This window comes from Melanotaenia boesemani, chromosome 1 (genome assembly GCF_017639745.1).
Source record: "Melanotaenia boesemani isolate fMelBoe1 chromosome 1, fMelBoe1.pri, whole genome shotgun sequence".
In the NCBI taxonomy this organism is placed as follows: domain Eukaryota; kingdom Metazoa; phylum Chordata; class Actinopteri; order Atheriniformes; family Melanotaeniidae; genus Melanotaenia; species Melanotaenia boesemani.
Window position 1 is genome coordinate 41466727 of NC_055682.1, and position 23633 is coordinate 41490359.

Consider the following 23633-nt stretch of genomic DNA (forward strand, 5'->3'; position numbering starts at 1 on the left):
TTGTTCTCTCAGCAGCTGTGAGGAGTGGTTCTGCTCTAAATGAAATTATGAGCCATGTGTTGGTGTGTTGTGTGACCTGAATGTGAAACATTCAGATAAAGACAGGTTTGTTATGCTGAACTCTTTCTGCAGCCTGGATTCATTCCTCCAACGTTAGGTCGGAAGCAGGGGCGCTGCCAGGGATTTTGGGCCCCATGAAAAGAAACTGAAGTGCGCCACCCCCCTGAAAATATTGAGAAATGAGCAATTTTAATGATATTTTGACCATCATATCTATGTTTGTGAAAAGTAAAACATGACAGTGAGGGTACTTGGTAGGGGAAGCACTAAAAATACAATTAAGTTCATTTGGATTCAATTATGTGCTGCAAGACGGATACTTTATATTTAAAAACCCATCTATCTTTTTTATATACTTAAACAATAAATTATCTCAAGATCAGTTACTTAAAATACAAAACAAGCTGATGTTCCACAACTTTCCATCAGACGAGCTAACCGACCACCTCGCCTCTGAAACAACTGGGTGACGTACTGTCCACCCCTCTGTTCTCTCTCCAGTCTCAGCTTTTTTCTTTTCTTTTTAAACTTCCCGATTTTTGAGGATTTTTCTTAGCATCCACTTGCTGTCTGTCTGTAGCGCTGATAGAGCAGCTGATGGAGCAGCTGATGGAGCAGCTGAAGGAACAGCTGATGGAGCAGCTGAAGGAACAGCTGATGGAGCAGCTGAAGGAACAGCTGATGGAACAGCTGAAGGAGCAGCTGAAGGTACAGCTGAAGGAGCAGCTGATGGAGCAGCTGATGGAGCAGGTGGACTGAACCACGGGGTTCAGTCCACCTGATGGGCGTTAAGAAATGTTTCCAAAAGAAATAAACTTAGTGATACCATTACATTGTAACTAAAATATTTGCACGATTTTAAGTTTATCATTGAGTATTAGATAATTTTGTTAGTATTACAATTGTATTGAGGGCCTTTCTGGGCCCCTGTCACTAATGGGCCCCTAGAATCCTTCTTTTCGGCGCCCCAGGATGGAAGATCAGCACTCAGCCGCCTCTCACACTGCTCACATTGTGTCTGCATACTTTAAACTTACACTGGTTTTGTGTATTTGTGGCCAGTATTGATGTTATTCAGACATTTTGCTCTGGATCAATGAGCATCTCCGATTTTGTTTCTTCTTTTTTTTTTTTTTACTTGTTCTGTCCAGCATGGTAGCAGCAGTATTATGGTCTGGCTGTTGGGCTGTGCCAAACAAATTTGCTTTGCCAAGGGAAGCTTTATGGGTATAAGGCTCCTCTTGATAATCAGATTTTTAATTTAAATTATTATTTATTTATTTTGAATTACAAAATTTCCATAATATTGCTGAACCTGACCGGAGGGGAAAGAAAAAAAGGAGCATGAACGGAAATAAAATGGAAATGGAAATAAAAAATAATACTGACAACCCATTGTCACCGTTTCACTACTGCTGATTGTGGTTCTGGACCTGCAAGTTGATGCAAATCATCATCTACAGTTTATTGTTATATATGTCAAAGGTCAATGAAAGAACTAAAGAGTATGAGTAAATCTAATATAAGAGAATTAGTTCACACTGCTAGAGGCTTTAAAGAAATTTAGATGAGTGAATTAATGGGTTTTAAATTCAAATGGTTGCCCATGTTGATACAGCTGGACATGTTTCAGCATTGGCTGTTTGTTTTACTAGTTTTTCTTCACTTTTTTACATTAGATGATCACTTTAGTTTAATATTGAATCAAATCTAGACCTAAAAAGTTCTCATTCATGCCCCGTTTTACTGGTCAGTGCCCAGTGCCCTCATCAAACTTTTCTAGACCCGCCCCTGCACAGCTGAGTGACAAACAAACGCAACAAGAGAAAAAAGCCGATCAGCTGACCACCAACAGGTGTCATGAGTCATGATTGGGGGCGGCGTGGCTCAGCAAGGTAGAGCGTTCGTCTTGTAACCCGAGGGTTGCCGGTTCAATCCTCGGCCAAGTCGTGTTCATGTCGAGGTGGCCTTGGGCAAGACACCGAACCCCTAATTGCTCCTGATGGGTCGTGGTCGAGCGCCTTGCATGGCAGCTTCCGCCATCAGTGTGTGAATGTGTGTGTGAATGGGTGAATGTGATGTATAATGTAAAGCGCTTTGGGTATCATCCCAGGTACAGTAAAGCGCTATATAAATACTTACCATTTACCATTTACAAAACAACAGAAGAGGAAGGAAGCAGCGAGGAAGGAAGCAGCTCGTGCTCATTTACTCTGAAGTTTATGGTGAAAGCAGCTGACACCAATGATTACTTTTCTCTCTCTGTCTTGCCTTGCAGTCCCTTCAGATAGCAATAACACGTCATTTTGTCTAGCATTACAGTGATAAACACTTATTTGTTTACTAACTTAAAATCAGTTTATTTCATAAGTAGCTCAACACGTCCCACTGGACTTAGTACTTCAATACTACTTGCACAAATAATATGAAACACTTTTACTTTTCAGTTTTGGAATAATTCACTATCAAAGTCCCTTCTGGATAGGAATAAGAGCCATTTTTGTTTAACTGACTTTGTCTTCAATAAGTCGGTCACCAAACTTGTACTGCTGCACTCAGTACTTCATAAACCATTTGCACAAATACTATAAAGTGTACTTCTACTGTGTACTTTTGGAGTAATTCACTATCAAAGTTCCTTACAGATACAATAAGAAGCCTTTTATGTCTAAATTTGAAGTGGGATAAAATCGATATAAGTAGTTCACAAAACCTGTACTGAACATTGGTGTGAGTGTTGGCCCATACCGGGTGGTCATCTGGGGGACCTGGTCCTCCTGGGCATCGTGCAGGCCCTCTGCCTTGGGAGATGGAGTAGCTTTTGGGCTCTTGGGGCCCCGAGCTCCGGCCCCCCTGGATGGCCAGTGCCCGGCGTGGTTGCCGGCTGCCGATCTTGGCCCAGCGGGGCCTGTGCCCAGTGACCACAGGGGGCTTTGGCCGGGGCCTTTCTCTGTCACCATTCTGGGAGAGTCCATGATAGTCTTTGTGGTGGGGTGACTTGGGTTCGTGCTCCGGGATTGCTGCTGATCGTTTGGGGGGTATTCTGTGAAATTGGATGAAGGGAAATCCGGCTTATCTTGATAAGTCTGGCTTATTCAAGCCAGAGTTCCGTTCCATCAACGTGGTTTATTTGAATGCCCGCTGAGTAACCATGGTAACTGATGCACCAGAACTAGCCTGATCGGGGGCAGGCTAACGTTCAAGCTTAGCTTAGCTGTGTCTCAAAGGTCTGATACAGACTCCCAAAAGAAAGTCCACCTGGTAGAACGCTGCACTCCTGCCCTCATTGTATGGTATAAAAGTTAAAAAAGAAAAAAATTTAAACTAAAAAATAAATAAATAAATAAATAAAAAATCTGAAAAAAAAACCTTGTCATATCACTACTTTGTCTTGAATAATCAATAAATCTGTCGTTGCCAATGTAACTATACAAGTAACGAACATGAAATTAAATGAAAAAGAACATGGTATTCATTAAAACTAATTAACACCTTATTAACCCTCCCCAGGTTCAGGAACCCGACCTCCACTGCCTCTGGTTGGCTAACAGTAAAACTGGGATCAGCTGAGCCCCGTCCATACAGGCTGTTGTGGAATTTTGTTTATCAAAGATCACACACTAAGTGAGAATCAAACAAAGTATTTTAATAAGAGCTGATCAGCAATGAGAAATCCACAGTCAAAGAAGTTTTGGCTGTGCAAGTCTGAACAGATACATTTGGGTTTGGTTTATATAAACTAGCATGAGCTGATCACATCAAGACAAATCATTAGTCCTCTGTTTTAAAGGAATGTTACAAGAAGATTGGAAGGGGAGGAAGCTCACTCAATTCTTATCTGGGTACAAGTCATCCTCCTTCCTCAGTAATGAATGAATGAATGAAAAATACTTTATTAATCCCAAAGGGAAATTCAATATTGTAGTAGTAGTAATTTTTTAGTAAAACAATCACATTAATTAATTAAGGGCTTTGTTCTTCAGCCTGATAGCTGCTGGAAGGAAGGATCTTCTGTATCTCTCTGTCTTGCATCGGACTTGAACAAGCCTCCCACTGAACACACTCTGTTGTTTCGTCACGGCGTTGTGTAGGGGGTGTGAAGGATCTTCCATTATCTTCGTCAGCTTGTACAGAATTCTTTTTTTGATGATCAACTCCAGCGGCTCCAGAGTTACTCCAAGCACAGAACCGGCTTTCTTGATCAGTTTGTTAATTCTTTTCAAGTCTCTGGTTCTGATGCCGCTGCCCCAGCAGATTGCTGCAAAGCTGATTGCACTTTCAACAACAGACCTGTAGAACATTTGCAACATTTTGGTGCAGACGTTAAAAGATCTCAGCTTCCTTAAGAAGTAGAGTCTGCTCTGACCTTTCTTGTAAATGTACTCAGTGTTGCTTTTCCACTCAAGTCTGTTGTCCAGCTGAACTCCAAGGTACTTGTATTCCTCCACCACCTCCACCTCCTCTCCCATGATGGAAACACTTCTATGTGTGTTCTTGTTCCTCCTGAAGTCAACAATCATCTCCTTTGTTTTCTTGGTATTCAAGATGAGATGATTGTCACCGCACCATTTCACAAACTGACCGACCAGTTCTCTGTACTCTGCTTCTTGTCCATCACTGATACACCCAACAACTGCTGAGTCATCAGAGTATTTCTGCAGATGACAGAACTCAGAGTTGTACTGGAAGTCTGAGGTGTACAGCGTGAATAGAAATGGTGAAAGTACAGTCCCTTGTGGTGTTCCAGTGCAGCTGACCACCATCTCAGACACACAACCTTTCAGTCTCACAAACTGTGGTCTGTTTGTGAGGTAGTCATAAATCCAGGTGGTTGTGGAGGGATCCACCTGGAATTTCTGCAGCTTCTCACACAGCAGAGCAGGCTGAATCGTATTAAAAGCACTTGAGAAATCAAAGAACATGACCCTCAAAGTGCTGCCTGACTGGTCCAGATGAGAGTGGGCTCTCTGAAGCAGGTATATGATGGCATCTTCAACCCCAAGCCCATTACGGTATGCAAACTGTAGTGGGTCCTGAAAGGTCTTCACCTGCTTGCTGAGGTGAGCCAGTAAGAGTCTCTCCAGGACTTTCATGACGTGAGATGTCAGGGCGACTGGTCTGTAGTCTTTTGGTTCAGCTGGTTGTGGTTTTTTAGGCACTGGAACAAGGCAGGATGTTTTCCACAGCACCGGGATTCTTTTCTGGCTCAGGCTGGTGTTGAACAGGTGCTGGAGAATCTGACATAGCTGTTTTGAGCAGGTCTTGAGAACTCTGGGACTGACACCATCTGGACCTGCAGCCTTGTTCTGGTTCAGTTTCACCAGTTGTTGCATGACTTGGTTACAGGAGACAGACAGAGTGGGGGTGGAGGCAGAGGAGGTTTCAGGAAGTCCTGATGTGGAGGGAGATGAGGTTGTGTCCAGGTCCTTGACTGAGCTGCAGGGTGACAGAGTGGAGGTGTGACAGGAAAGCTGTGGGCTCATGGAGGGTGTGTGGCTAGTTGGGGTTGAAGCAGGAGGTGAGCTAAACCTATTGAAGAACATGTTCAGTTCATTCGCTCTGTCCAGACCTCCATCAGTCTGATCCTCCTTTATCCCGAAGCCAGTGATCTTCTTCATTCCTGACCACACATCCCTCACATTGTTTTTCTGAAGCTTACTTTCCAACTTCTTCCTGTAGTCCTCCTTGCACTTCTTCATTTGTGTTTTAAGTTGTTTTTGTGTGGACTTCAATAACTCCCTGTCTCCATCCCTAAAAGCTTTCTTTTTGATGTTCAGCAGCTTTTTCAGGTCACTGGTGATCCAGGGTTTGTTATTGGGGAAGCACCTCACTGTTCTTGTTGGAACGGTGCTGTCCACACAGAAGTTAATATAATCTGTCACACACTCAGTCAAGGCATTGATGTCATCTCCATGAGGTTCACATAGGACGTTCCAGTCTGTAGCCTCGAAGCATCCTCTCAGAGCATCTTCAGCTTCATTAGACCAGGTTCTAATAGCCTTTCTAATGACTGGTTGTTGCTGAACGATGGGCTTGTAGGAGGAGGAGAGAAGAACTAGGTTATGGTCTGATCTTCCTAAAGGTGGCAGGGCAAAGGAGCTGTATGCATTTTTAATATTTGCATAAAATAAGTCCAACGTTTTGTTTTCTCTGGTGGAGCAGCTGACAAACTGTTGGAAAGTTGGTAGAGTTGCAGAGAGGGAGATGTTGTTAAAATCTCCAGAGATCGCCACAAATGCGTTTGGATGTTGTGTTTGAAGCCTGGCCACTACAGAGTTAATGACATCACAGGCTGCGTCTGGAGCGGTACCAGGTAATATATATACCGCTACCAGAATAACGCATGTGAACTCTCTGGGTAAATAATACGGGCGGAGACTCACAGCTAGCAGTTCAATGTCTCTTTTGCAGATCTTCTCTTTAACAGTGACATGTTCAGGATGACACCAGCGCTGGTTTACCAGCACCGCAATTCCACCTCCCTTCAGCTTCCCGCTGAGTTGTTTATTGCGGTCTGCACGGACCGTCCTGAAGCCGTGTACAGACGCATTACAGTCTGGGATGTGTTCATGCAGCCATGTCTCGGTGAAGCACATAATACTGCACTCTCTGTATTCTTTAAGAGACCTGGTTAGCACCTGAAGTTCATCAATTTTGTTAACTAGCGATCTCACGTTTCCCATAACAACCGTTGGAAGAAACGGTTTGAATCGCCACCGTTTTTCTCTCTGCCTCGCTCCTGCCCTGCATCCTCTTCTCTTTCTTTTCAACTCCGTTGGGATTTGAAGTGTTGTTTCACTGATAATCTTGAGTTTGGAGAGTTTTATCAGTTGATCCCGATGGTAAACAAGTCTCGTTGCCATGGAGACTCATAGGGTTTTCAGGCTGGGTCATCAGCGTGTCACCCAACCGGAAGTCGCCATCTTGGAGGTACTCGGCAACATCAACAAACGCGAACGCTGGAGCAAATCGGACTTTTTCCGTTAGAAAAATGGTAAATTATTGCCGTGTTTTCGGCTGTACCAACCGATCAGACCGACAGAAGCACTTGGAGTTTTATAGACTACCAAAGGTTATTAAAAATCAGGGAGAGGAATGCCAGAAGTTGTCAGAAGAAAGGAGGCGTCTGTGGTTAGCAAAGCTAAACCAAGACCTGCGTGGCAAAAATCTGGATAACATCCGAATCTGTTCGGCCCATTTCGTGTCTGGTAAGTTAAGTGAAATGTTGACAACTCTTAATTTATAGTGTAATGATAATATCAAGCTGCTACAGTAGCAACACAATTCTTAAAATATATGGCTAAAATGTGCTGTACGTTTCATTGAAATCTAGGTAGAAGGTCTGATCTTTATCAAAAGGATGACCCAGATTGGGTGCCGTCTGTTGGAATGATGGGTCAGCAAAGGTCATCTGAAGAGACAGGAACTTCACGTTACAAACGGCGTATGAATCGAACTCAGCAGAGACTGCAGGTTGGAGCTGCTGCTGCTTCTGATGAGACTGAGTCTGCTGCTGCTGATGAGACTGAGTCTGCTGCTGCTGCTGCTGCTGATGAGACTGAGTCTGCTGCTGCGACCGCTGCTGCTGCGTCTGCCGACCCTACCACAAGTTGTTTTGTCACCAGTCATTTATGCAGCACAGGGACACAAACTGAACTGACTGGTTATTACATTGAGGCTATGAATAGTGAACTTCAAAGTCTTAGAACTGAAAACATCCATTTGCGTTCTGATGCGGCACATTTGTCTACTACCTATGACCAAAGTGCATTTGTTGATAAGGATGAAAAGGTTTTATTTTTTACTGGCCTACCTACATACCAGATACTGATGGTACTCTTCACATTCCTTAGCCCCTACCTCCCTGTGAAGAAGTCACTAGATAAGTTTAGGCAGTTGATGTTGACACTGATGCGCCTTAGGCTTAATGTTTCCACAACCTTCCTATCATATGCATTCAACATATCAGTAGCCACTGCTTCTAGGATAGTTACTGATGTAATTGATGTCATGTACATTCGTATGAAGCCACTTATCATATGGCCAGAAAGAGAGCATTTGCAAAAAACCATGCCAATGCAATTCAGAAAACATTTTGGGAAAAAATGTGTGGTTATTATTGACTGTTTTGAAGTTTTTATTGAACGACCATCTAACCTTAAAGCCAGAGCAGAGACATGGTCTTCTTATAAGCACCATAACACAGTAAAATTCTTAATTGGTATCACACCACAGGGCACAGTGTCTTACATTTCAAATGCATGGGGAGGAAGAGTAAGTGATAAATACATAACTGAAAACTGTGGCTTTTTGGACAACATAGTTCCTGGTGATCTTGTTCTTGCTGACCGTGGTTTTAACATTCAGGCAGCTTTGGGTTGCAGAATGGCTCATGTGAAAATTCCAGCCTTCACTCGAGGAAAGTCACAGTTAGCTCCTGTTGACTTAGAAACCACAAGAAAAATTGCCCATGTCAGGATTCATGTTGAGCGTGTAATTGGAAGTGTGCGCCAGAAATATACTATTTTGGGGGGGATACTACCAATTGATTTCTTGATGTGCAAAGATAGTGATGGATATTGTACTATTGACAAGATTGGACTTGTCTGTTGTGCTCTTGTGAACATTTGCCCGTCAGTTGTTGATTTTGACTAAAAGAATTTGTATATACCTCGTAAATAAAAAATATCAGGATGTTTGGACTTTTGTATAGCCTAAAATTATTTCTAAATGATTGTGTTTTTACAACTTGGTAATTGTATTATTATTGTGAAAGAGAACACAGCATAATACCATCATCAGAGCAAATATTTATTTTAAGAAAATCACAAAACACTTAGCTTATAAACTTAACAGCAACATAAATTATACAGTATTATGTGCCACTATAAAATGCTAAATTAACTATAAACAGTTTTGTAAGTAGTTTGAGTTTCACATTTTTTGTCAGCATAGCATTGCAAAATCTCACAAAATTTAACAAATCAAATGCTAAGATTATTACAGAACATCAAATAATTTATTAATAATAAATGTAATAACTTACATTATGTGCTTGAAGTGTACAACGGCACAGCAGTCCACTGAAGAGCAGAGTTTTTTTTTTTACTTCTGCATCTTACTTTTTTAACTGAAACCCAGGTAGCTTTCGGCACTCTGGGCAATACCATTTTCCTTTTGGCGCAGCCTTAATATTAATGCACAAGTAGTGAAACCACTGAATAGGACATTTTGCATTGTCACACAGAATCATCTTTCCAAACTCACCCTGGCCACAGAAACACCAGGTTTGTTCTATAACACTGGCACTTGTAGCACAATCAGAGCCATGTGATTCAGCTGAGGCAGACGCTGCAGGTTGTGGGGACACATTGGCCATGGTAGATGAAAGCCTTGTGTAAAACTTTCCAACTAACTCTGGCAAAATGGCCTTGTCAAAAATGTGCTTGCTTTTCTGGCATATCATGCTCCAGAACTCTTCATCAAACAAAATTTGCTCAACATGCAATTCTTTTTCTGTCCAAACAACAAAATAGGCAGATTCCAGTTTGCACACTCCAAGTTGAGCTTGCACCTGGTAAAAATACTGGTGGTTTCGGTTAAGCGTCAGTTTTCCTTCACTGTCCTTCTCCAAGTAGGATACACTGTCGAGCTTGTCACTTTTGACACAGAAGGGACATTTCACTTCAATTACACTGTCACCACAACAATCACAAGAGACAATGCCATCGGGAGAAGCCCCCATGAATGGCACATTTGGGTTTATGAAGAAACCTGTCTTGTGTACTTTTACATTTTCATGAGATTCCTTATGTACATCTATAAACATTTCGCATGCAAACTTCTCATGAGAACATCCCCACATGGTGGCTTTTGATGTAAATCTGTATGACTCAGGATAGCATACACTTTTGATGAAGCTCTGAGCTGGATGTTTAGGATCAGTGGAACATGCTGTTTTCATTTTAGATGCTGTAATTCGACCAGCACGAAACTGAAACCACAGTTTAGAGGAAGCTTGATCCTTTGTAGCAGTTTCAACTGCTTTTGCTTGCTCCTCTGATACTGAAATTTCAACATCTTTGCACATGTCTAATAGATCACTATAGTCCATGTGAACTGCTTCATCACTTCGCAATTCTGTCAATAACAGAGGAAAATTTCCTCCAACCACTTTGGGAACAAAATGATCAGAGTAAGGCTCAATCAGAGACAAAATAGCAGACTTTGATCCAGTTGCACTAAGAGCACTGAATAATGATGACAGTTCGTCACTGGTTGGCTGTTGTGTTTTCCCAGCTGTAACAGAGGAAAAATTGCCAGCGGTTTGTTCCTCAAGTGAATGTCTATGAGCAGCACATTTCATTTTGCCTACTCTTTTACCTGAGATCTCTTTGCTACAGTGAAGTCAATCTTTCGGCATTCCTTGTATTCCACCTTTGACAGTGCAGTAGGTAACAGCCAATAAGCCTTTTCTTGCGTCACTGTCTTTGAGTCCCTCAACTTCACTGTTCCCTCAATGAGAAACAATAATGCAGCAACATGAGTGCACGTCTCTCCGAGGCCAGCTTTACATGTGCAGTGGGCTCCAAGTATCCGTCCAGACTTCTCAGCAATTATCCAGGGTTCCAGTGGTGTTTCTCGGATTGACTGAGAATGGAGTACCTGATTTAAAGACAAGACAGCCAAATGAGACTACAAGAATAAGAAACTATTAGAATAAGAAACTATTTTGTTATCAAATAAATAAATAGACAGACTGTAGTCTATGGACTCCATATCACACTGAGGAGGTTGTAATGAAAAAAGAGCTAAGAATAACTTGGTTTACAGTCTGAGTATTGAAATTATAAGAAGAAAGATTAAATATGTTATTGCATTACTTACTTTGGCCTTCACAACACATCTGTTGTTGATGACTTGATATTGCAGCTCTCTCACCCATCCACACACCATTTGGTTATATGCCTCCAAACCTTTGTAGGATTTAAGATCTTCTGCTGTGTATGGGCTTGGCGAGAAAACCAGGTAGTTAACGATGTCGGGGTACGCAATCGAAGGAAGGCTCTCCGGATCTTCATTGCTCCAAGACGTGGGAGCTAACTCATATGGATCGGCACCACCAACAAACCCTAGCTTTTCTGTATATCTTCTTTTTGCTTGTGGATCGAGTCCTTCTCTATATGGTTTTGTGTCTGCAAGACATTTTGAAGAACTTTGCTGTGGTTTGTTCATCCTTAATCCGCAAATGTTTGCATTGATACAGCGCTGTGTTTACGTCGAGTATCTCCAAGATGGCCGCGCATCCGGGTTACTGGCGAAAACGTGACGTCAGTGAAAACTCTCTATAACAAGTCTTGCAAAAAAGAAAAAATATTCAGAAAAATCTCCCGTATAGCACAGCCTCTGACCAGCGCGAAAAAATCTACCCGAACAGACACAGATTGACAGCTGATGTCTTAAAAAAGACGGCTATATTGCAAAAAATCACAAGTTAAAAACAGAGCTACTACAATTGCTGCTGCCACCTAGCGGCGCATTCTAGAACGATAATCCACAATATAATAAAACACAAGACAGGACTTTGTAACAATACAAAGTGCATGTGTATAAAATTTTCCATTACAAGGCCGAGGGTGTTTAAAGAGAGAAAGAGAAAGAGAAAGCTGGTCTAAAGAGATGGACGGAGAAAGATAAAGATAGATAGAGACAAGGTTCCTTTCTGGTTACCATGGCTTGGTCTTTTATTCATGACCCTGCAGAGGGCGCAAGCGTCATTCAAAGAGCATTCAGACCACCAGACCAACGGTTTTCAGGGGGAGGACCACCAGTAGCAGTGGTCTCTGACGTTGTCTTGGTATCTACAGTTCAACATATTTACAACTCAACACGTTTAGAACAAACATTTCTACAAAGATACCTCCCACTCTGAGACATGTTCTGGTTCTTTATTTCCACCTGCTGCAGGTACGCAGGTACATTAACAGTGCAGAGTTAATGCAGGTTGCACACACATGCACACACGCACATGCACGCATGCACGCACACACGCACACACACACACACGCACACACACACACACACACACACACACACACACACACACACACACACACCAGCACAAGGAATACTGTCAATAGTACACACACCCACAATTAAACTAAAATAAAACTAATATGCATTACTCTTCAGCCCAGTCATCCAGGAAAACATTCCTTTCACCTTTCAGTTAGTTAGACGTTCTTCTCTTTGTCCTGAACTCTGGGAGGGCTTCAATGCTTTCTATGCAATTATACACTGACCTCATTTTCCAAAGGTCATTAGTTTTTGCCAAAATTCCACAAACAGGAGGACTAGAGAAGCAATCGGCGCCTCCACACAAAAACAAATAGACACAATTCTGATTGGAGACTCTATAACAGCATGTGAGGATGGCAAAGACGGAAAATTTAACACTTTTTGATACATCAGTCAGGGAACTGACAGAGATGTTGGGTCTTTTGATATTCTGAGGAGGAAAACTGGCTCTGAGATCCTGAAAAAAGACTTTTCTCTGCTGTTGGAGAGACTGTGTCAATTGGGAGCACCATGTTTACATTTCAGGACCCATTCCTACAGCGGGTAAAGGAATTGAACTTTTCAGTAGACTTCTTGGCCTGAACACATGGTTATCAAACGCATGTATCACCCATGGGATAAAGTTCATTGATAACTTCAGTATCTTGTGGAACTGTAAGGAGCGATTCAGACCTGGTGGTCTGCATCCAAATCTAACTGGATGCAGATTACTTGGTGCACACTTGCGTCATGCTGTTGGGACGGCAAACCCAAACATGAGTGTACAGATAAGAGCGAAGGACACAGCAGAGAAGCGATCAACTCCCAGCTCTCCCCCCTCACCAGACCCTCTTCTCCACATCACCCAAGGTCTTAAAAGGATGTCTCTATCCAGGTCTGAACCCCAGCGACCACCATCTACCAAGAAATACAGGGCTCCCCTTCCTCCCCCTCCTCATCCTCCTCTTAGATCATCTGTCCTGGCAGAGCAGGGCACGGGAGGAAGTGTAGGAGGTTCACAGAGCAGCAGAATTCACAACAAAGATAACATTCCATGATGCATTCAGGGTCCTTGCTGTAGTTTTGCTACTACTGACAGCTGTTCTGAGATCAAGCCTGGACCCAGTAGGATTCCTGTGTTAGTTAGTAAAATAAGGAATTGAACACGGTCAGTGTGTGGGGTGAATGGATCTAATCTGTTAACTATACCTTGTATAACTCAGAATACAACAGAGACCAGTGTAAACTTCATAATGCTAGCTGTACTTAATGTTAGATATCTGTCCAACAAGTCACTGTTAGTTAATGACTTCATCATTTCTCACAGTTTAGATTTTCTTTTTCTGACAGAAACATGGTTAACAGAAGACACAAGTGCTACAGTTCTTAATGAAACAGCACCCCCTCATTTTAGTTTTATGAATAAATGTCGAAACGGGAGGAAAGGGGGAGGAGAAGCTGCCTTATTTAAAGATTCATTCCAGTGTAAAGAAATGTCATTTGGTGATTTTACTTCTTTTGAATATCTTAGTTTTATTTTAAGGGGCATTCCTAAAATCCTATTTCTAATCATCTACAGACGTCCAGGACACTGTGTAAATTTTATTGATGAATTTTCTGAATTATTGTCGGTTATCTCTACTGATTTTAACCATTTCATCTTAACTGGGGATTTTAACATTCACATAGATAACATGACGGATGGTAATGTCAAGGAATTTTCTTCCATATTGGACATGTTTGGTTTGTGGCAACATGTAAAAGAACCGACCCACATTCGAGGTCACATTCTGGACCTGGTTATTTCAAAGGGTGTGGAAATTTTTTCTGTAGCTGTCACTGACTTGGCCTTGTCTGACCATTTTTGTATTTTGTTTGATTTACTGATCACTCAAAATGTCCAACCAACCTGCTTCTCCGTTAGGAAGAGGTACATTAATGAAAGAACAAGTGCTAAGTTTGTGGAGGCCATAGCTATGTTACCAACAACCAGTGCAGAGTCAGTTGATGGACTCCTGGATCATTTCAATCTGAAAATCTTGAATGTAATGGATGCTGTTGCTGTTGCACCGATAAGAATCAAGAGCACTTTGAGCAAACAGAAAACACCATGGAGAAACACCACTGTGGTTACCAGCCTAAAAAGAGAAAGCAGAAAAACTGAGCGGAAAAGGCTAAAAAATAAACTTCAAATTTACTATGAGCTGTACAAACAAAGCCTGCGTAACTATAACAATGAAATGATTAACAGGAATGTCAACAATTCTCGCACTCTGTTTGCTATGATTGAAAAACTTACAAATCCTCCTATACAGATAAGCCCAGAGCTCCTTTCCACTGAGAAATGCAACCAATTTGCAAACTTTTTTAGCCAAAAAATTAAAACAATTAGGCAAAATATTAATTCCACACAGTCAAACAAGAAAATTAGTCTGTGCCTAAAACCCAGAAACAATTCTGATATATCACAATTTAAAATGGTGAATTTAAAAGTCCTACAAGAAACAGTTTGGCATTTGAAATCAACAACATGCACTCTGGACATGATACCATCCGACTTTCTAAAAACAGTTTTTACCTCAGTAGAAAGTGATCTCCTACTGATAGTTAACAGCTCACTGGCATCAGGCATTTTTCCCAAGTCACTAAAGATAGCTGCTATTAAGCCTCTCCTAAAGAAAAGGACTCTAGACGCCTCTATAATGAACAACTATAGACCGTCTCTAACCTCTTTTATTTCCAAGATTATTGAAAATGTTGTATTTCACCAGCTTCATGACTTTTTAAATGAAAGTGGAAATCTTGATAAATTTCAGTCCGGCTTCCGACCTCATCACAGCACTGAAACAGCTCTGGTCAAAGTGCTAAATGACATTAGGTTGAATACCGATTCTGGTCAAGTATCAGTCCTGGTTCTGTTGGACCTCAGTGCTGCGTTTAAAACTGTAGATCACAGAATCCTGTTGCACAGGCTGGAAAACTGGGTTGGACTTTCTGGAGCGGTCCTTAACTGGTTCAGGTCCTATTTAGAAGGCCGGAGTTATTTTGTTACGATCGGCAGCTATGAATCCGAGCGAGTGGCCATGACTTGTGGAGTCCCCCAGGGGTCAGTCCTTAGACCTCTTCTGTTCAACTTGTATCTGCTCCCTTTGGGTCAAATATTACAGAACTATAGCATTAGTTATCAAAGTTATGCAGATGATACACAACTTTATGTGTCTCTGTCACCAGATGACTGCAGTCCAATAGACTTAATGTGTCAGTGTCTGGAGCAAATAAACACCTGGATGAGGGAGAATTTCCTACAATTAAATGAAGACAAAACTGAGATTATTCTGTTTGGTAGAAAGAGAAGTAGGTCAGCATTGGCAAACACCTGGAGACTCGGGCTCTTAAAATCACCAACCAAGTTCGTAACCTGGGAGTGTTGATAGACTCAGATCTGACTTTCAGCAGCCACATCAAAGCTTCACTAAGAAGCTTTTTACCAGCTCAGAAACATCAACAGAATTAAAAGTTTAGTCTCCCAGAAAGACCAGGAGAAACTCATCCATGCATTCATCTCCAGTAGACTGGATTACTGTAATGGTCTTTTAACAGGACTTCCTAAAAAGAACATTAAACATCTGCAGCTCATCCAGAACGCTGCTGCTAGAGTTTTAACCAGGACTAAGAGATCTGAACACATCACACCAGTTTTGAAATCTTTACACTGGTTTCCAGTCAGTCACAGAATAGATTTTAAAACCCTTCTGCTTGTTTACAAATCCCAGAATGGTTTAGGCCCAGAATACATCTGTGATATGTTCAGAGAATATAAACCTAGCAGAGCTCTTAGGTCCAAAGACTCTGGTCAACTACTCCAGACCAGAGTCCAGACTAAACATGGAGAAGCAGCATTTAGCTGTTATGCTGCAAACAAATGGAACAAACTGCCAGTGGAGATTAAACTTTCCCCAAATGTAGACATTTTTAAATCCAGGTTAAAAACATTTCTTTTCTCATGCACCTATGCATGAAATCTGCACGGTAACTTTTTTTTAACTTATCTTGCTTTTAATCATTTTAATGTAATTTATTATTTTATTGTGATTATGTGTTGATTATGTGTTGATGCCTTTTACTATTCTAAATATCTGTAATATCTTTGTTTTATGTAAAGCACTTTGAATTGTCCTGTACATGAAATGTGCTATACAAATAAACTGCCTTGCCTTGCCTTTGTGTTTGTGTGTAGGACAGTAGCATCTGGAGGATGTGTGTAACCTCAGGACCCAGTGATGAGGTGAATGAAGTGGCCAACGGCAGCATCCAGACTGATGAGTCGCCTCACCTGCACAGGTAGAAAAACACACTTAGCAACTCTGATTGTTTCAGGTTTTTCTGAATGTCTGAATTTCTTCCCATTAAAGGAAGAAAAAATGTATGTAGAAAAATTAAACTAATCAGAACAACCATGTCATGCATAAACAGTTGAACGCCCCTTTACAACCAAATATCTTCACGTGTGTGGGAAAGCCGTGACGTGGAACGGAATGTAGCCAATCAGAGAGCAAGCTGACTGGGGAGCAAGAAAGGACATAAAGTCTGTGTTCACGCTGTCTCCAGTCTGTTCATTTTTTCAGTTCTGGATTTTTCTGTTAATAATAGTCCCATCACCATTCCCTAATAAATATCCCATCTCATGCTGGGTGTTAGGTTGTTGCCATAGTGGTTCTTCGTTTTTCCTGTTGTTGCCATGTTTTTTCTTCTTCATTTTTCCTGTTGTTGCCATGTTTTTTCTTATTCATTTTTCCTGTTGTTGCCATGTTTTTTCTTATTCATTTTTCCTGTTGTTCCCATGTTTTTTCTTCTTTGTTTTTCCTATTTTCCTGTTCTTCTTTGGCTGTGTCCGAATGTGCACCCTACTCCCTACATAGTGCCCTATATAGGGAACAAGCCATTTTGTAGGGGTGTCCGAATGTCCAGAACGAAAAAAGTAGGGCACTCAAAATTACCCACAATGCATCTTGAAAAGTAGTGAGCATCGATGGTCACTAGACAGGCTAATATAGACCACAATGCATTGCGGGCAGAAGCTCAACATGGCACAAGGAGGCAAAAATATCGAGCGGTGCAAAATGACCTATAAATGTAAGTATTTTATTAATCATATTCAATAATTGAGTGTTGTTAATGCATTGAAATAAAAAAACAACTTGTGATGTGAAGGTTTTTGGTCATTGTGACCACATATATATATATATATATATAAAAAATACATTGAGGATAGTCAATGATCGCATTCAGCTTTTGTTAGCTTTTCGTGCATTTGCTCAGCGATGTTCATGACATCTTCTAACACTAATTATTAATTAACTGCTTATCAGAAAATAAGTTGGGTACATGTTTAGGTTATGTTGTAGTATATGATATATGCTGTTTTTTGTCTTTTTAGGGACGGATGAGGACGTGGAGAAGCTGGTCCGCTTCCGTGTGGCAGAGGACCACCTCTTTAATGGGAGGAGGTTTGCTTCGGCTGCCGGCTGGGAGTAAGCTTATTATTTTAATTTAATGTAAGTACTATTGCTGCTGCTATTATTTAATACTGTGTGTGGTGTGTGGTTTAAGGGCTGTGCTGCAGAAAATGGGGCTGAGCGAAGAGAGAGGAAAGGGAGAAAAAGGAGGAGGAAAGGGAGGAGAGATTGTCGTCTCTATTAGAAAAATTAGTTGAGAAAATTAAATAAAATGTTGGAACATTTAATGATTTCTTTTTATTTAAAATAAAAATAGAAACTCAAACAATAAACTTATACATAACTTATAACAGGGGATATTTCAATTACAGTTACATTTTTAAAGGCATATTTATAGGGACACACTTATTCTACTGAAACTATTTACACTTGTCTCTTTTGAAATGTTTTTACATATTTAATTTGCTGTTTGACTTCAGAACAAAACAAGAAAAAGGAATAAAACAAGAAAAAAACATGCTTTTCAAAACACCAAATGCTCTCTCTATTACAGCTCGTGCTCTGGAGTGGTGTCGATTATACCGGGCTTCAACGGGACTCCTTACAGGCTCCCTGTAAGGAGTAAGGTGGGTGATGGGCTGTGACGGGCACGGATATCCACCATCACTGATAATAATGAAGCCGTTCGGTGGGTAAAGTTGTTGGGTGCCCAATCAGACCCGAGATGGTGTCTCGGTTCAGGCGAAGTCAGGGCGGAGGTCAGAGTGACCATCAAAATACATGGTCTGGAGGGGGACGTTTTTATTCACCTGGCAGTAAAGTGGTGGTCCCTAAAAGAAATAAAACTTTGTGAGTTTGTGTGAAACACTTAAGGAAAAAAATAAAGCAAAAGACTAAAACGAAAAAGGAAAAAAAAAGAAAACAACTTTCCAAGTAATGTAGCTACTTAAAATTCAATGTTTGAAGGAGCTCAGTGTTGTTTGTTGTTAAACATGTTATTCTGTTGGTTAATTTCCAATGTGGTGTTCTTTTAACCAATAAAGATCATTCTATGTAAAAAGTCATTTTTTTAGTGTCTCAATTTATTTTTAGTTTAAATCCAGTGTACATACAATTTATAACATGTATAACTAAGATGTGATATAAGCTGGAGTTGAGGCCTGTTCTTGGTCTACATAAAGGCCTTCGGTGTTCTCTATAGAGAAAGGAGACTGATCTCCCATAAAACTAGCTGTAACAGCAGCTTTTAATTTGAGGTAAGGGCCAAAAGTACATTTAACTTTGCCCAGAAGATGGCGTTGTCTGATTGTGATAAACAGGATAAAAAAAAAAAAAAACTATTCACTTACGTGGTGTCTTGCTAACGCAACAAGTGCCATTCTCCTCATCCGTTTTCTCCTCATCACATGTCTCCTTCGTCTTCTCTGCCGTTGTTTACTTATTTGGACGATTAAAAGCTGAATTAGCGTCAATAAGAAGAAATTTAAAACTTGTGCCATTTCTCCGATGGAAAATACTGCATCGAGTGACGCGGGTTGTGGTTGCCATGGTGATGGCGGTAGTCACGTGGTTTCCGGCGAAGAACAAATAGGGAGCTTCGTGTCCGAATCGCTAAGAGAATGAGTCACTATGTAGTGCAGCCCTATGTAGTGAACGAGGGGTTAGGGAGTAGGGTGCACATTCGGACACAGCCATTGTTTTTCGACAGCCAATGTTTCTTCTTCTTTGTTTTTCCTGTTTTCCATGGTTCTTCATTTTTCCTGTTGTTGCCATGGTTCATCTTCATCGTTTTTCCTGTTGTTGCCATGGTTCTTCTTCGTTTTCCTGTTGCTGCCATGTTTCTTCTTCGTTTTTCCTGTTGTTGCCATGTTTCTTCGTTTTTCCTGTTGTTGCCATGTTTCTTCTTCTTCGTTTTTCCTGTAGTTGCCATGTTTCTTCTTCGTTTTCCTGTTGTTGCCATGTTTCTTCTTCTTCGTTTTTCCTGTTGTTGCCATGTTTCTTCTTCTTCGTTTTTCCTGTTGTTGCCATGTTTCTTCTTCGTTTTCCTGTTGTTGCCATGTTTCTTCTTCTTCGTTTTCCTGTTGTTGCCATGTTTCTTCTTCTTCGTTTTCCTGTTGCTGCCATGTTTCTTCTTCGTTTTTCCTGTTGTTGCCATGTTTCTTCGTTTTTCCTGTTGTTGCCATGTTTCTTCTTCTTCGTTTTTCCTGTTGTTGCCATGTTTCTTCTTCGTTTTCCTGTTGTTGCCATGTTTCTTCTTCTTCGTTTTTCCTGTTGTTGCCATGTTTCTTCTTCTTCGTTTTTCCTGTTGTTGCCATGTTTCTTTTTCTTTGTTTTCCTGTTGCTGCCATGTTTCTTCTTCTTCGTTTTTCCTGTTGTTGCCATGTTTCTTCTTCTTCGTTTTTCCTGTTGTTGCCATGTTTCTTTTTCTTTGTTTTCCTGTTGCTGCCATGTTTCTTCTTCTTCATTTTCCTGTTGTTGCCATGTTTCTTTTTCTTTGTTTTCCTGTTGCTGCCATGTTTCTTCTTCTTAGTTTTTCCTGTTGTTGCCATGTTTCTTCTTCTTCGTTTTCCCTGTTGCTGCCATGTTTCTTCTTCTTCGTTTTCTTGTTGCTGCCATGTTTCTTCTTCTTCGTTTTTCCTGTTGTTGCCATGTTTCTTCTTCGTTTTTCCTGTTGTTGCCATGTTTCTTCGTTTTTTCTGTTGTTGCCATGTTTCTTTTTCTTTGTTTTTCTTGTTGTTTCCATGTTTCTTCTTCGTTTTTGTTAGATCACGTTTGATTTCTGACTCAAAGGACTAGATTGTAGATCAGTTGCGGGACAGTATCGTAAAGTGTGTGTTGATCTGTGATGAGATTATCCACCACACACAGTACGATCAACATTGTGAAATACCTGATACTTTATCTTCCCATGTGAGGTCTCTAACAAATAAAAAAGTCTCATCAGATTAAAAAAAATCCTGGCTGCTGGAAACTTACGCACCATGTTTAGTTCACCTGGTGTAGCAGCTGCCCCATAAACGTAGCCAGACTTTCTCATCTACCTGCAGGACAATCAAGCCGACTAGACTCCAATGAATGCAAACATTTGTCTGTGCACGGTTATCGGTACACGGATTAAATTGATGGATACCTCAGAGCCTCGGCTGAATCAGTTTTGCCAACTTAACTACTTAGCTAGTTTTCAGATCCATCTAGTGACTCTGTTTCAAAGAAGTGACTAGTGACAAATCTAGCAACTTTTCCTGGTGTTATTAAAGACTTTTGGAAACTGACGTGAAAGCATGTAGTTTACTTTTCTCAATGAGCAGGGCTTCTGCCCCTCCCCCATCCATTAGCATTCACAGCTGCTGTCAGTGCAGGAGATGTTCACGTCTGATCTGGGACCAGACTGGAACACTTACAGTCAGATATTAATCTCTGTTAATGAAGTGTATGTACAACAACATTTTAAAAGTTCTGTAACGTGCTGTAGACACTTTATTAGAGAATAACTGGACCTGTTAATGAAAGTACTTAAAATGACTTTAACTTTAGGTCTGTTCAGTTTTGGGCAGGAATATGTTCTATTTATTTTTTAACAGTTTTGAATTTAAATTAAAATAAATACATTTTCCAAACATTATTAGAGACTGAGTTTACAATATTAATGTTTGTGTCTATTCTTTGATTCAATTGTTCACTATAATCCATTTAAATAAAAGAAAAAGTTGCTTTTTGAGGCAAATATTGTTATGCAATTAAAATATGTTTAATTAATTAAGCCTGCAATTTATACGTAAGGGATAATACCTGACGAGGTGTCCATTATCATAAATTAATGGATGACGCAGAGGTGACGCGTTGCCAAGGTAACCAACTCTGACACAATCTGCAGCTCGGTCGTTCCAGCTGTTGTATAAGACATGATCAGTGGAGGGAAGGGAGATGATTGCTTAACGTTGTGTTACGTGACACAAACATTTCAGAGGGCGGGTGCAGCTCTTACAGCAGGTGTGTGTCCAGAGGATGATACACATTTTGTTTCAGTCAGATCGTTTCCTAAATCGTTTTTATTGCAATAAATATTATCCACCATTCACTCTGATCATTAAATGTGTATCACGTAAGTAAGTCTATCCTAAATCGTTTTGATAAAGTTGTCCACCATTCACTCTGTATCAAGTATGTAAGTAAGTGTGCTGGAGCAGGTTTTTCTTACTCCAATCTCCTTGCTGCCCCATTGAAGGCGCAAGGTGTAGTGAATATGACAGTAATTGCGAGGTGGAATAGAGCGCCTTTATATCCGGGCAGGTGTTTGTCCCTTTAGTACGTGCTGTACGCTGACAGTTGTGTGGCCAGCATGCCAAAGTGTCAACATTACCTCCCCTGCGATCTTAATCTCTTTCCTACACTGCTGGGTTGTGACTGAGTTTGGTGCTGGGGCAGCTCATTGAGACCTGTCGCGGTATTCCTGGTCTCTTCTCTCTCCCTCCCCATTTTGGGATGTACTGATAAGACAGCTCGTTTTATTAATTAATCTGCATCATATGATTGGTGTGTTTTCCTCTTTTTTTTGACATGTGAAGTAGCGTGTCCTACGCTATACTGTGCGTGAGAGGTTGCTGTTTTGTCCTGGGACATTGTGGGACGACAAAATGTTGCTCCATTCTCGTCTCTCCTGGACTGACAGAGCCCAATAAGCCTGCAAGCTGCTTTCACAACAATGCGCCGTCACAGACATGATCTGGCGCGTCTGCAGCCCGGCGTCCGAGTTCCTGTTGCCACGGTTACCAAATACCGTTTAGTCAGCGCAATAATTTGCAACAATAAGTAGGGCTGGGCGATATGGCCTAAAAATATAATCTCAGATTTTTTATAACCAAATCCGATTTCCGATTTTTATCGTTTTTTTTTTTTCTTTTACAAAACATAAATAAACTTATTAAAAACATTTATTTGTTTATATAGATGAATGCCAGCAAAAATAAAGCATATAATGTCATAGCTTTTCCACCATATAAACGACTTCATATCTTACATAGAAATATTTGACACAATGCATCTGGGATCTCTTTCCATCTAAATCCTTATCATACAGCATCCACTGCAGAAATAATTCCCCTGATGAAGGTTGTGTCTTAACTAGGATTTGTGGGCTAAAGTTGACTTCTGCATCTCGTAGAAAGCTCAGGCATAGGTGAAGGGTCACTTCACTGAAAATCTGTCAGACAAACACCATTCTGGTGTGGAGGGAAGGCTAACTCTGCTGCTAACTAACTATGGAAAAAAATCCAGATTTTCATAAAAATAAATCTCCAGAAATGGAAAATTCAATTTATCAATTTTCGCGATTAATTGCCCAGGCCTAACAATAAGTCTGTCTTGCCGGAACTTCTTTCTGTCAATGTGCTGCACCAGAGTATCGATCGGTTCCACCAAGAGAGATCAGAACAGATTGCCTGTAATGTTCAGGTTAGGATAATTCAATAAATTAATCAATCTCAGGTGAGAGATTAGATAAGGGCTGCAAGGTGGTTAGCACCGCAGCCTCACAGCAAGAAGGTCGCCGGTTCGAGCCTCGGCTGGGGGGAGGTTCGAACTGGGGGTGGCGGCCTTTATGCGTGGGTTCTCTCCGGGTTCTCCGGCTTCCTCCCACCGTCCAAAGACATGTATGATAGGATAGGTTAATTGGTTATTCTAAATTCTCCCTAGGAGAGAGTGTGCGTGTGAATGGTTGTTTGTCTATCTGTGTTGGCCCTGCGACAGACTGGTGACCTGTCCATGGTGTACCTGACTCTCACCTGTTAAAATGCTGGGATAGGCTCCAGCTCACCCGCGACCCGTAATGGAATAAGTGGTTTTAGATAATGAATGAATCTCAGGTAAGATTTCATATATTATATGTATATATGTATGTATCTAGAGCCGTACATTTAACTTTCTGATTTACAACTTTTTCTAGAACAGACAGTGAGCTCTGTTTTCATTTTATACTCAATCTTTATTAGAGGAAGAGAGGAAAAGAAAGAGAAAGGGACAGAGCAAGTTCTGTGTTTCACAGACTATAATGAGACTTTAATG

At 40.9% G+C, this 23633-nt stretch overlaps 1 protein-coding gene across 1 annotated transcript in view; it reads left to right on the top strand.

The window, feature by feature from the left end:
• il16 (interleukin 16) overlaps positions 1 to 23633 on the top strand; it is a 211826-nt gene that overhangs the window by 14647 nt on the left and 173546 nt on the right. The window contains exon 4 of the mRNA XM_041985129.1: positions 16355 to 16458. Coding sequence (XP_041841063.1) covers positions 16355 to 16458 — 104 coding nt within the window. The remainder of the gene's footprint in view (positions 1 to 16354; positions 16459 to 23633) is intronic.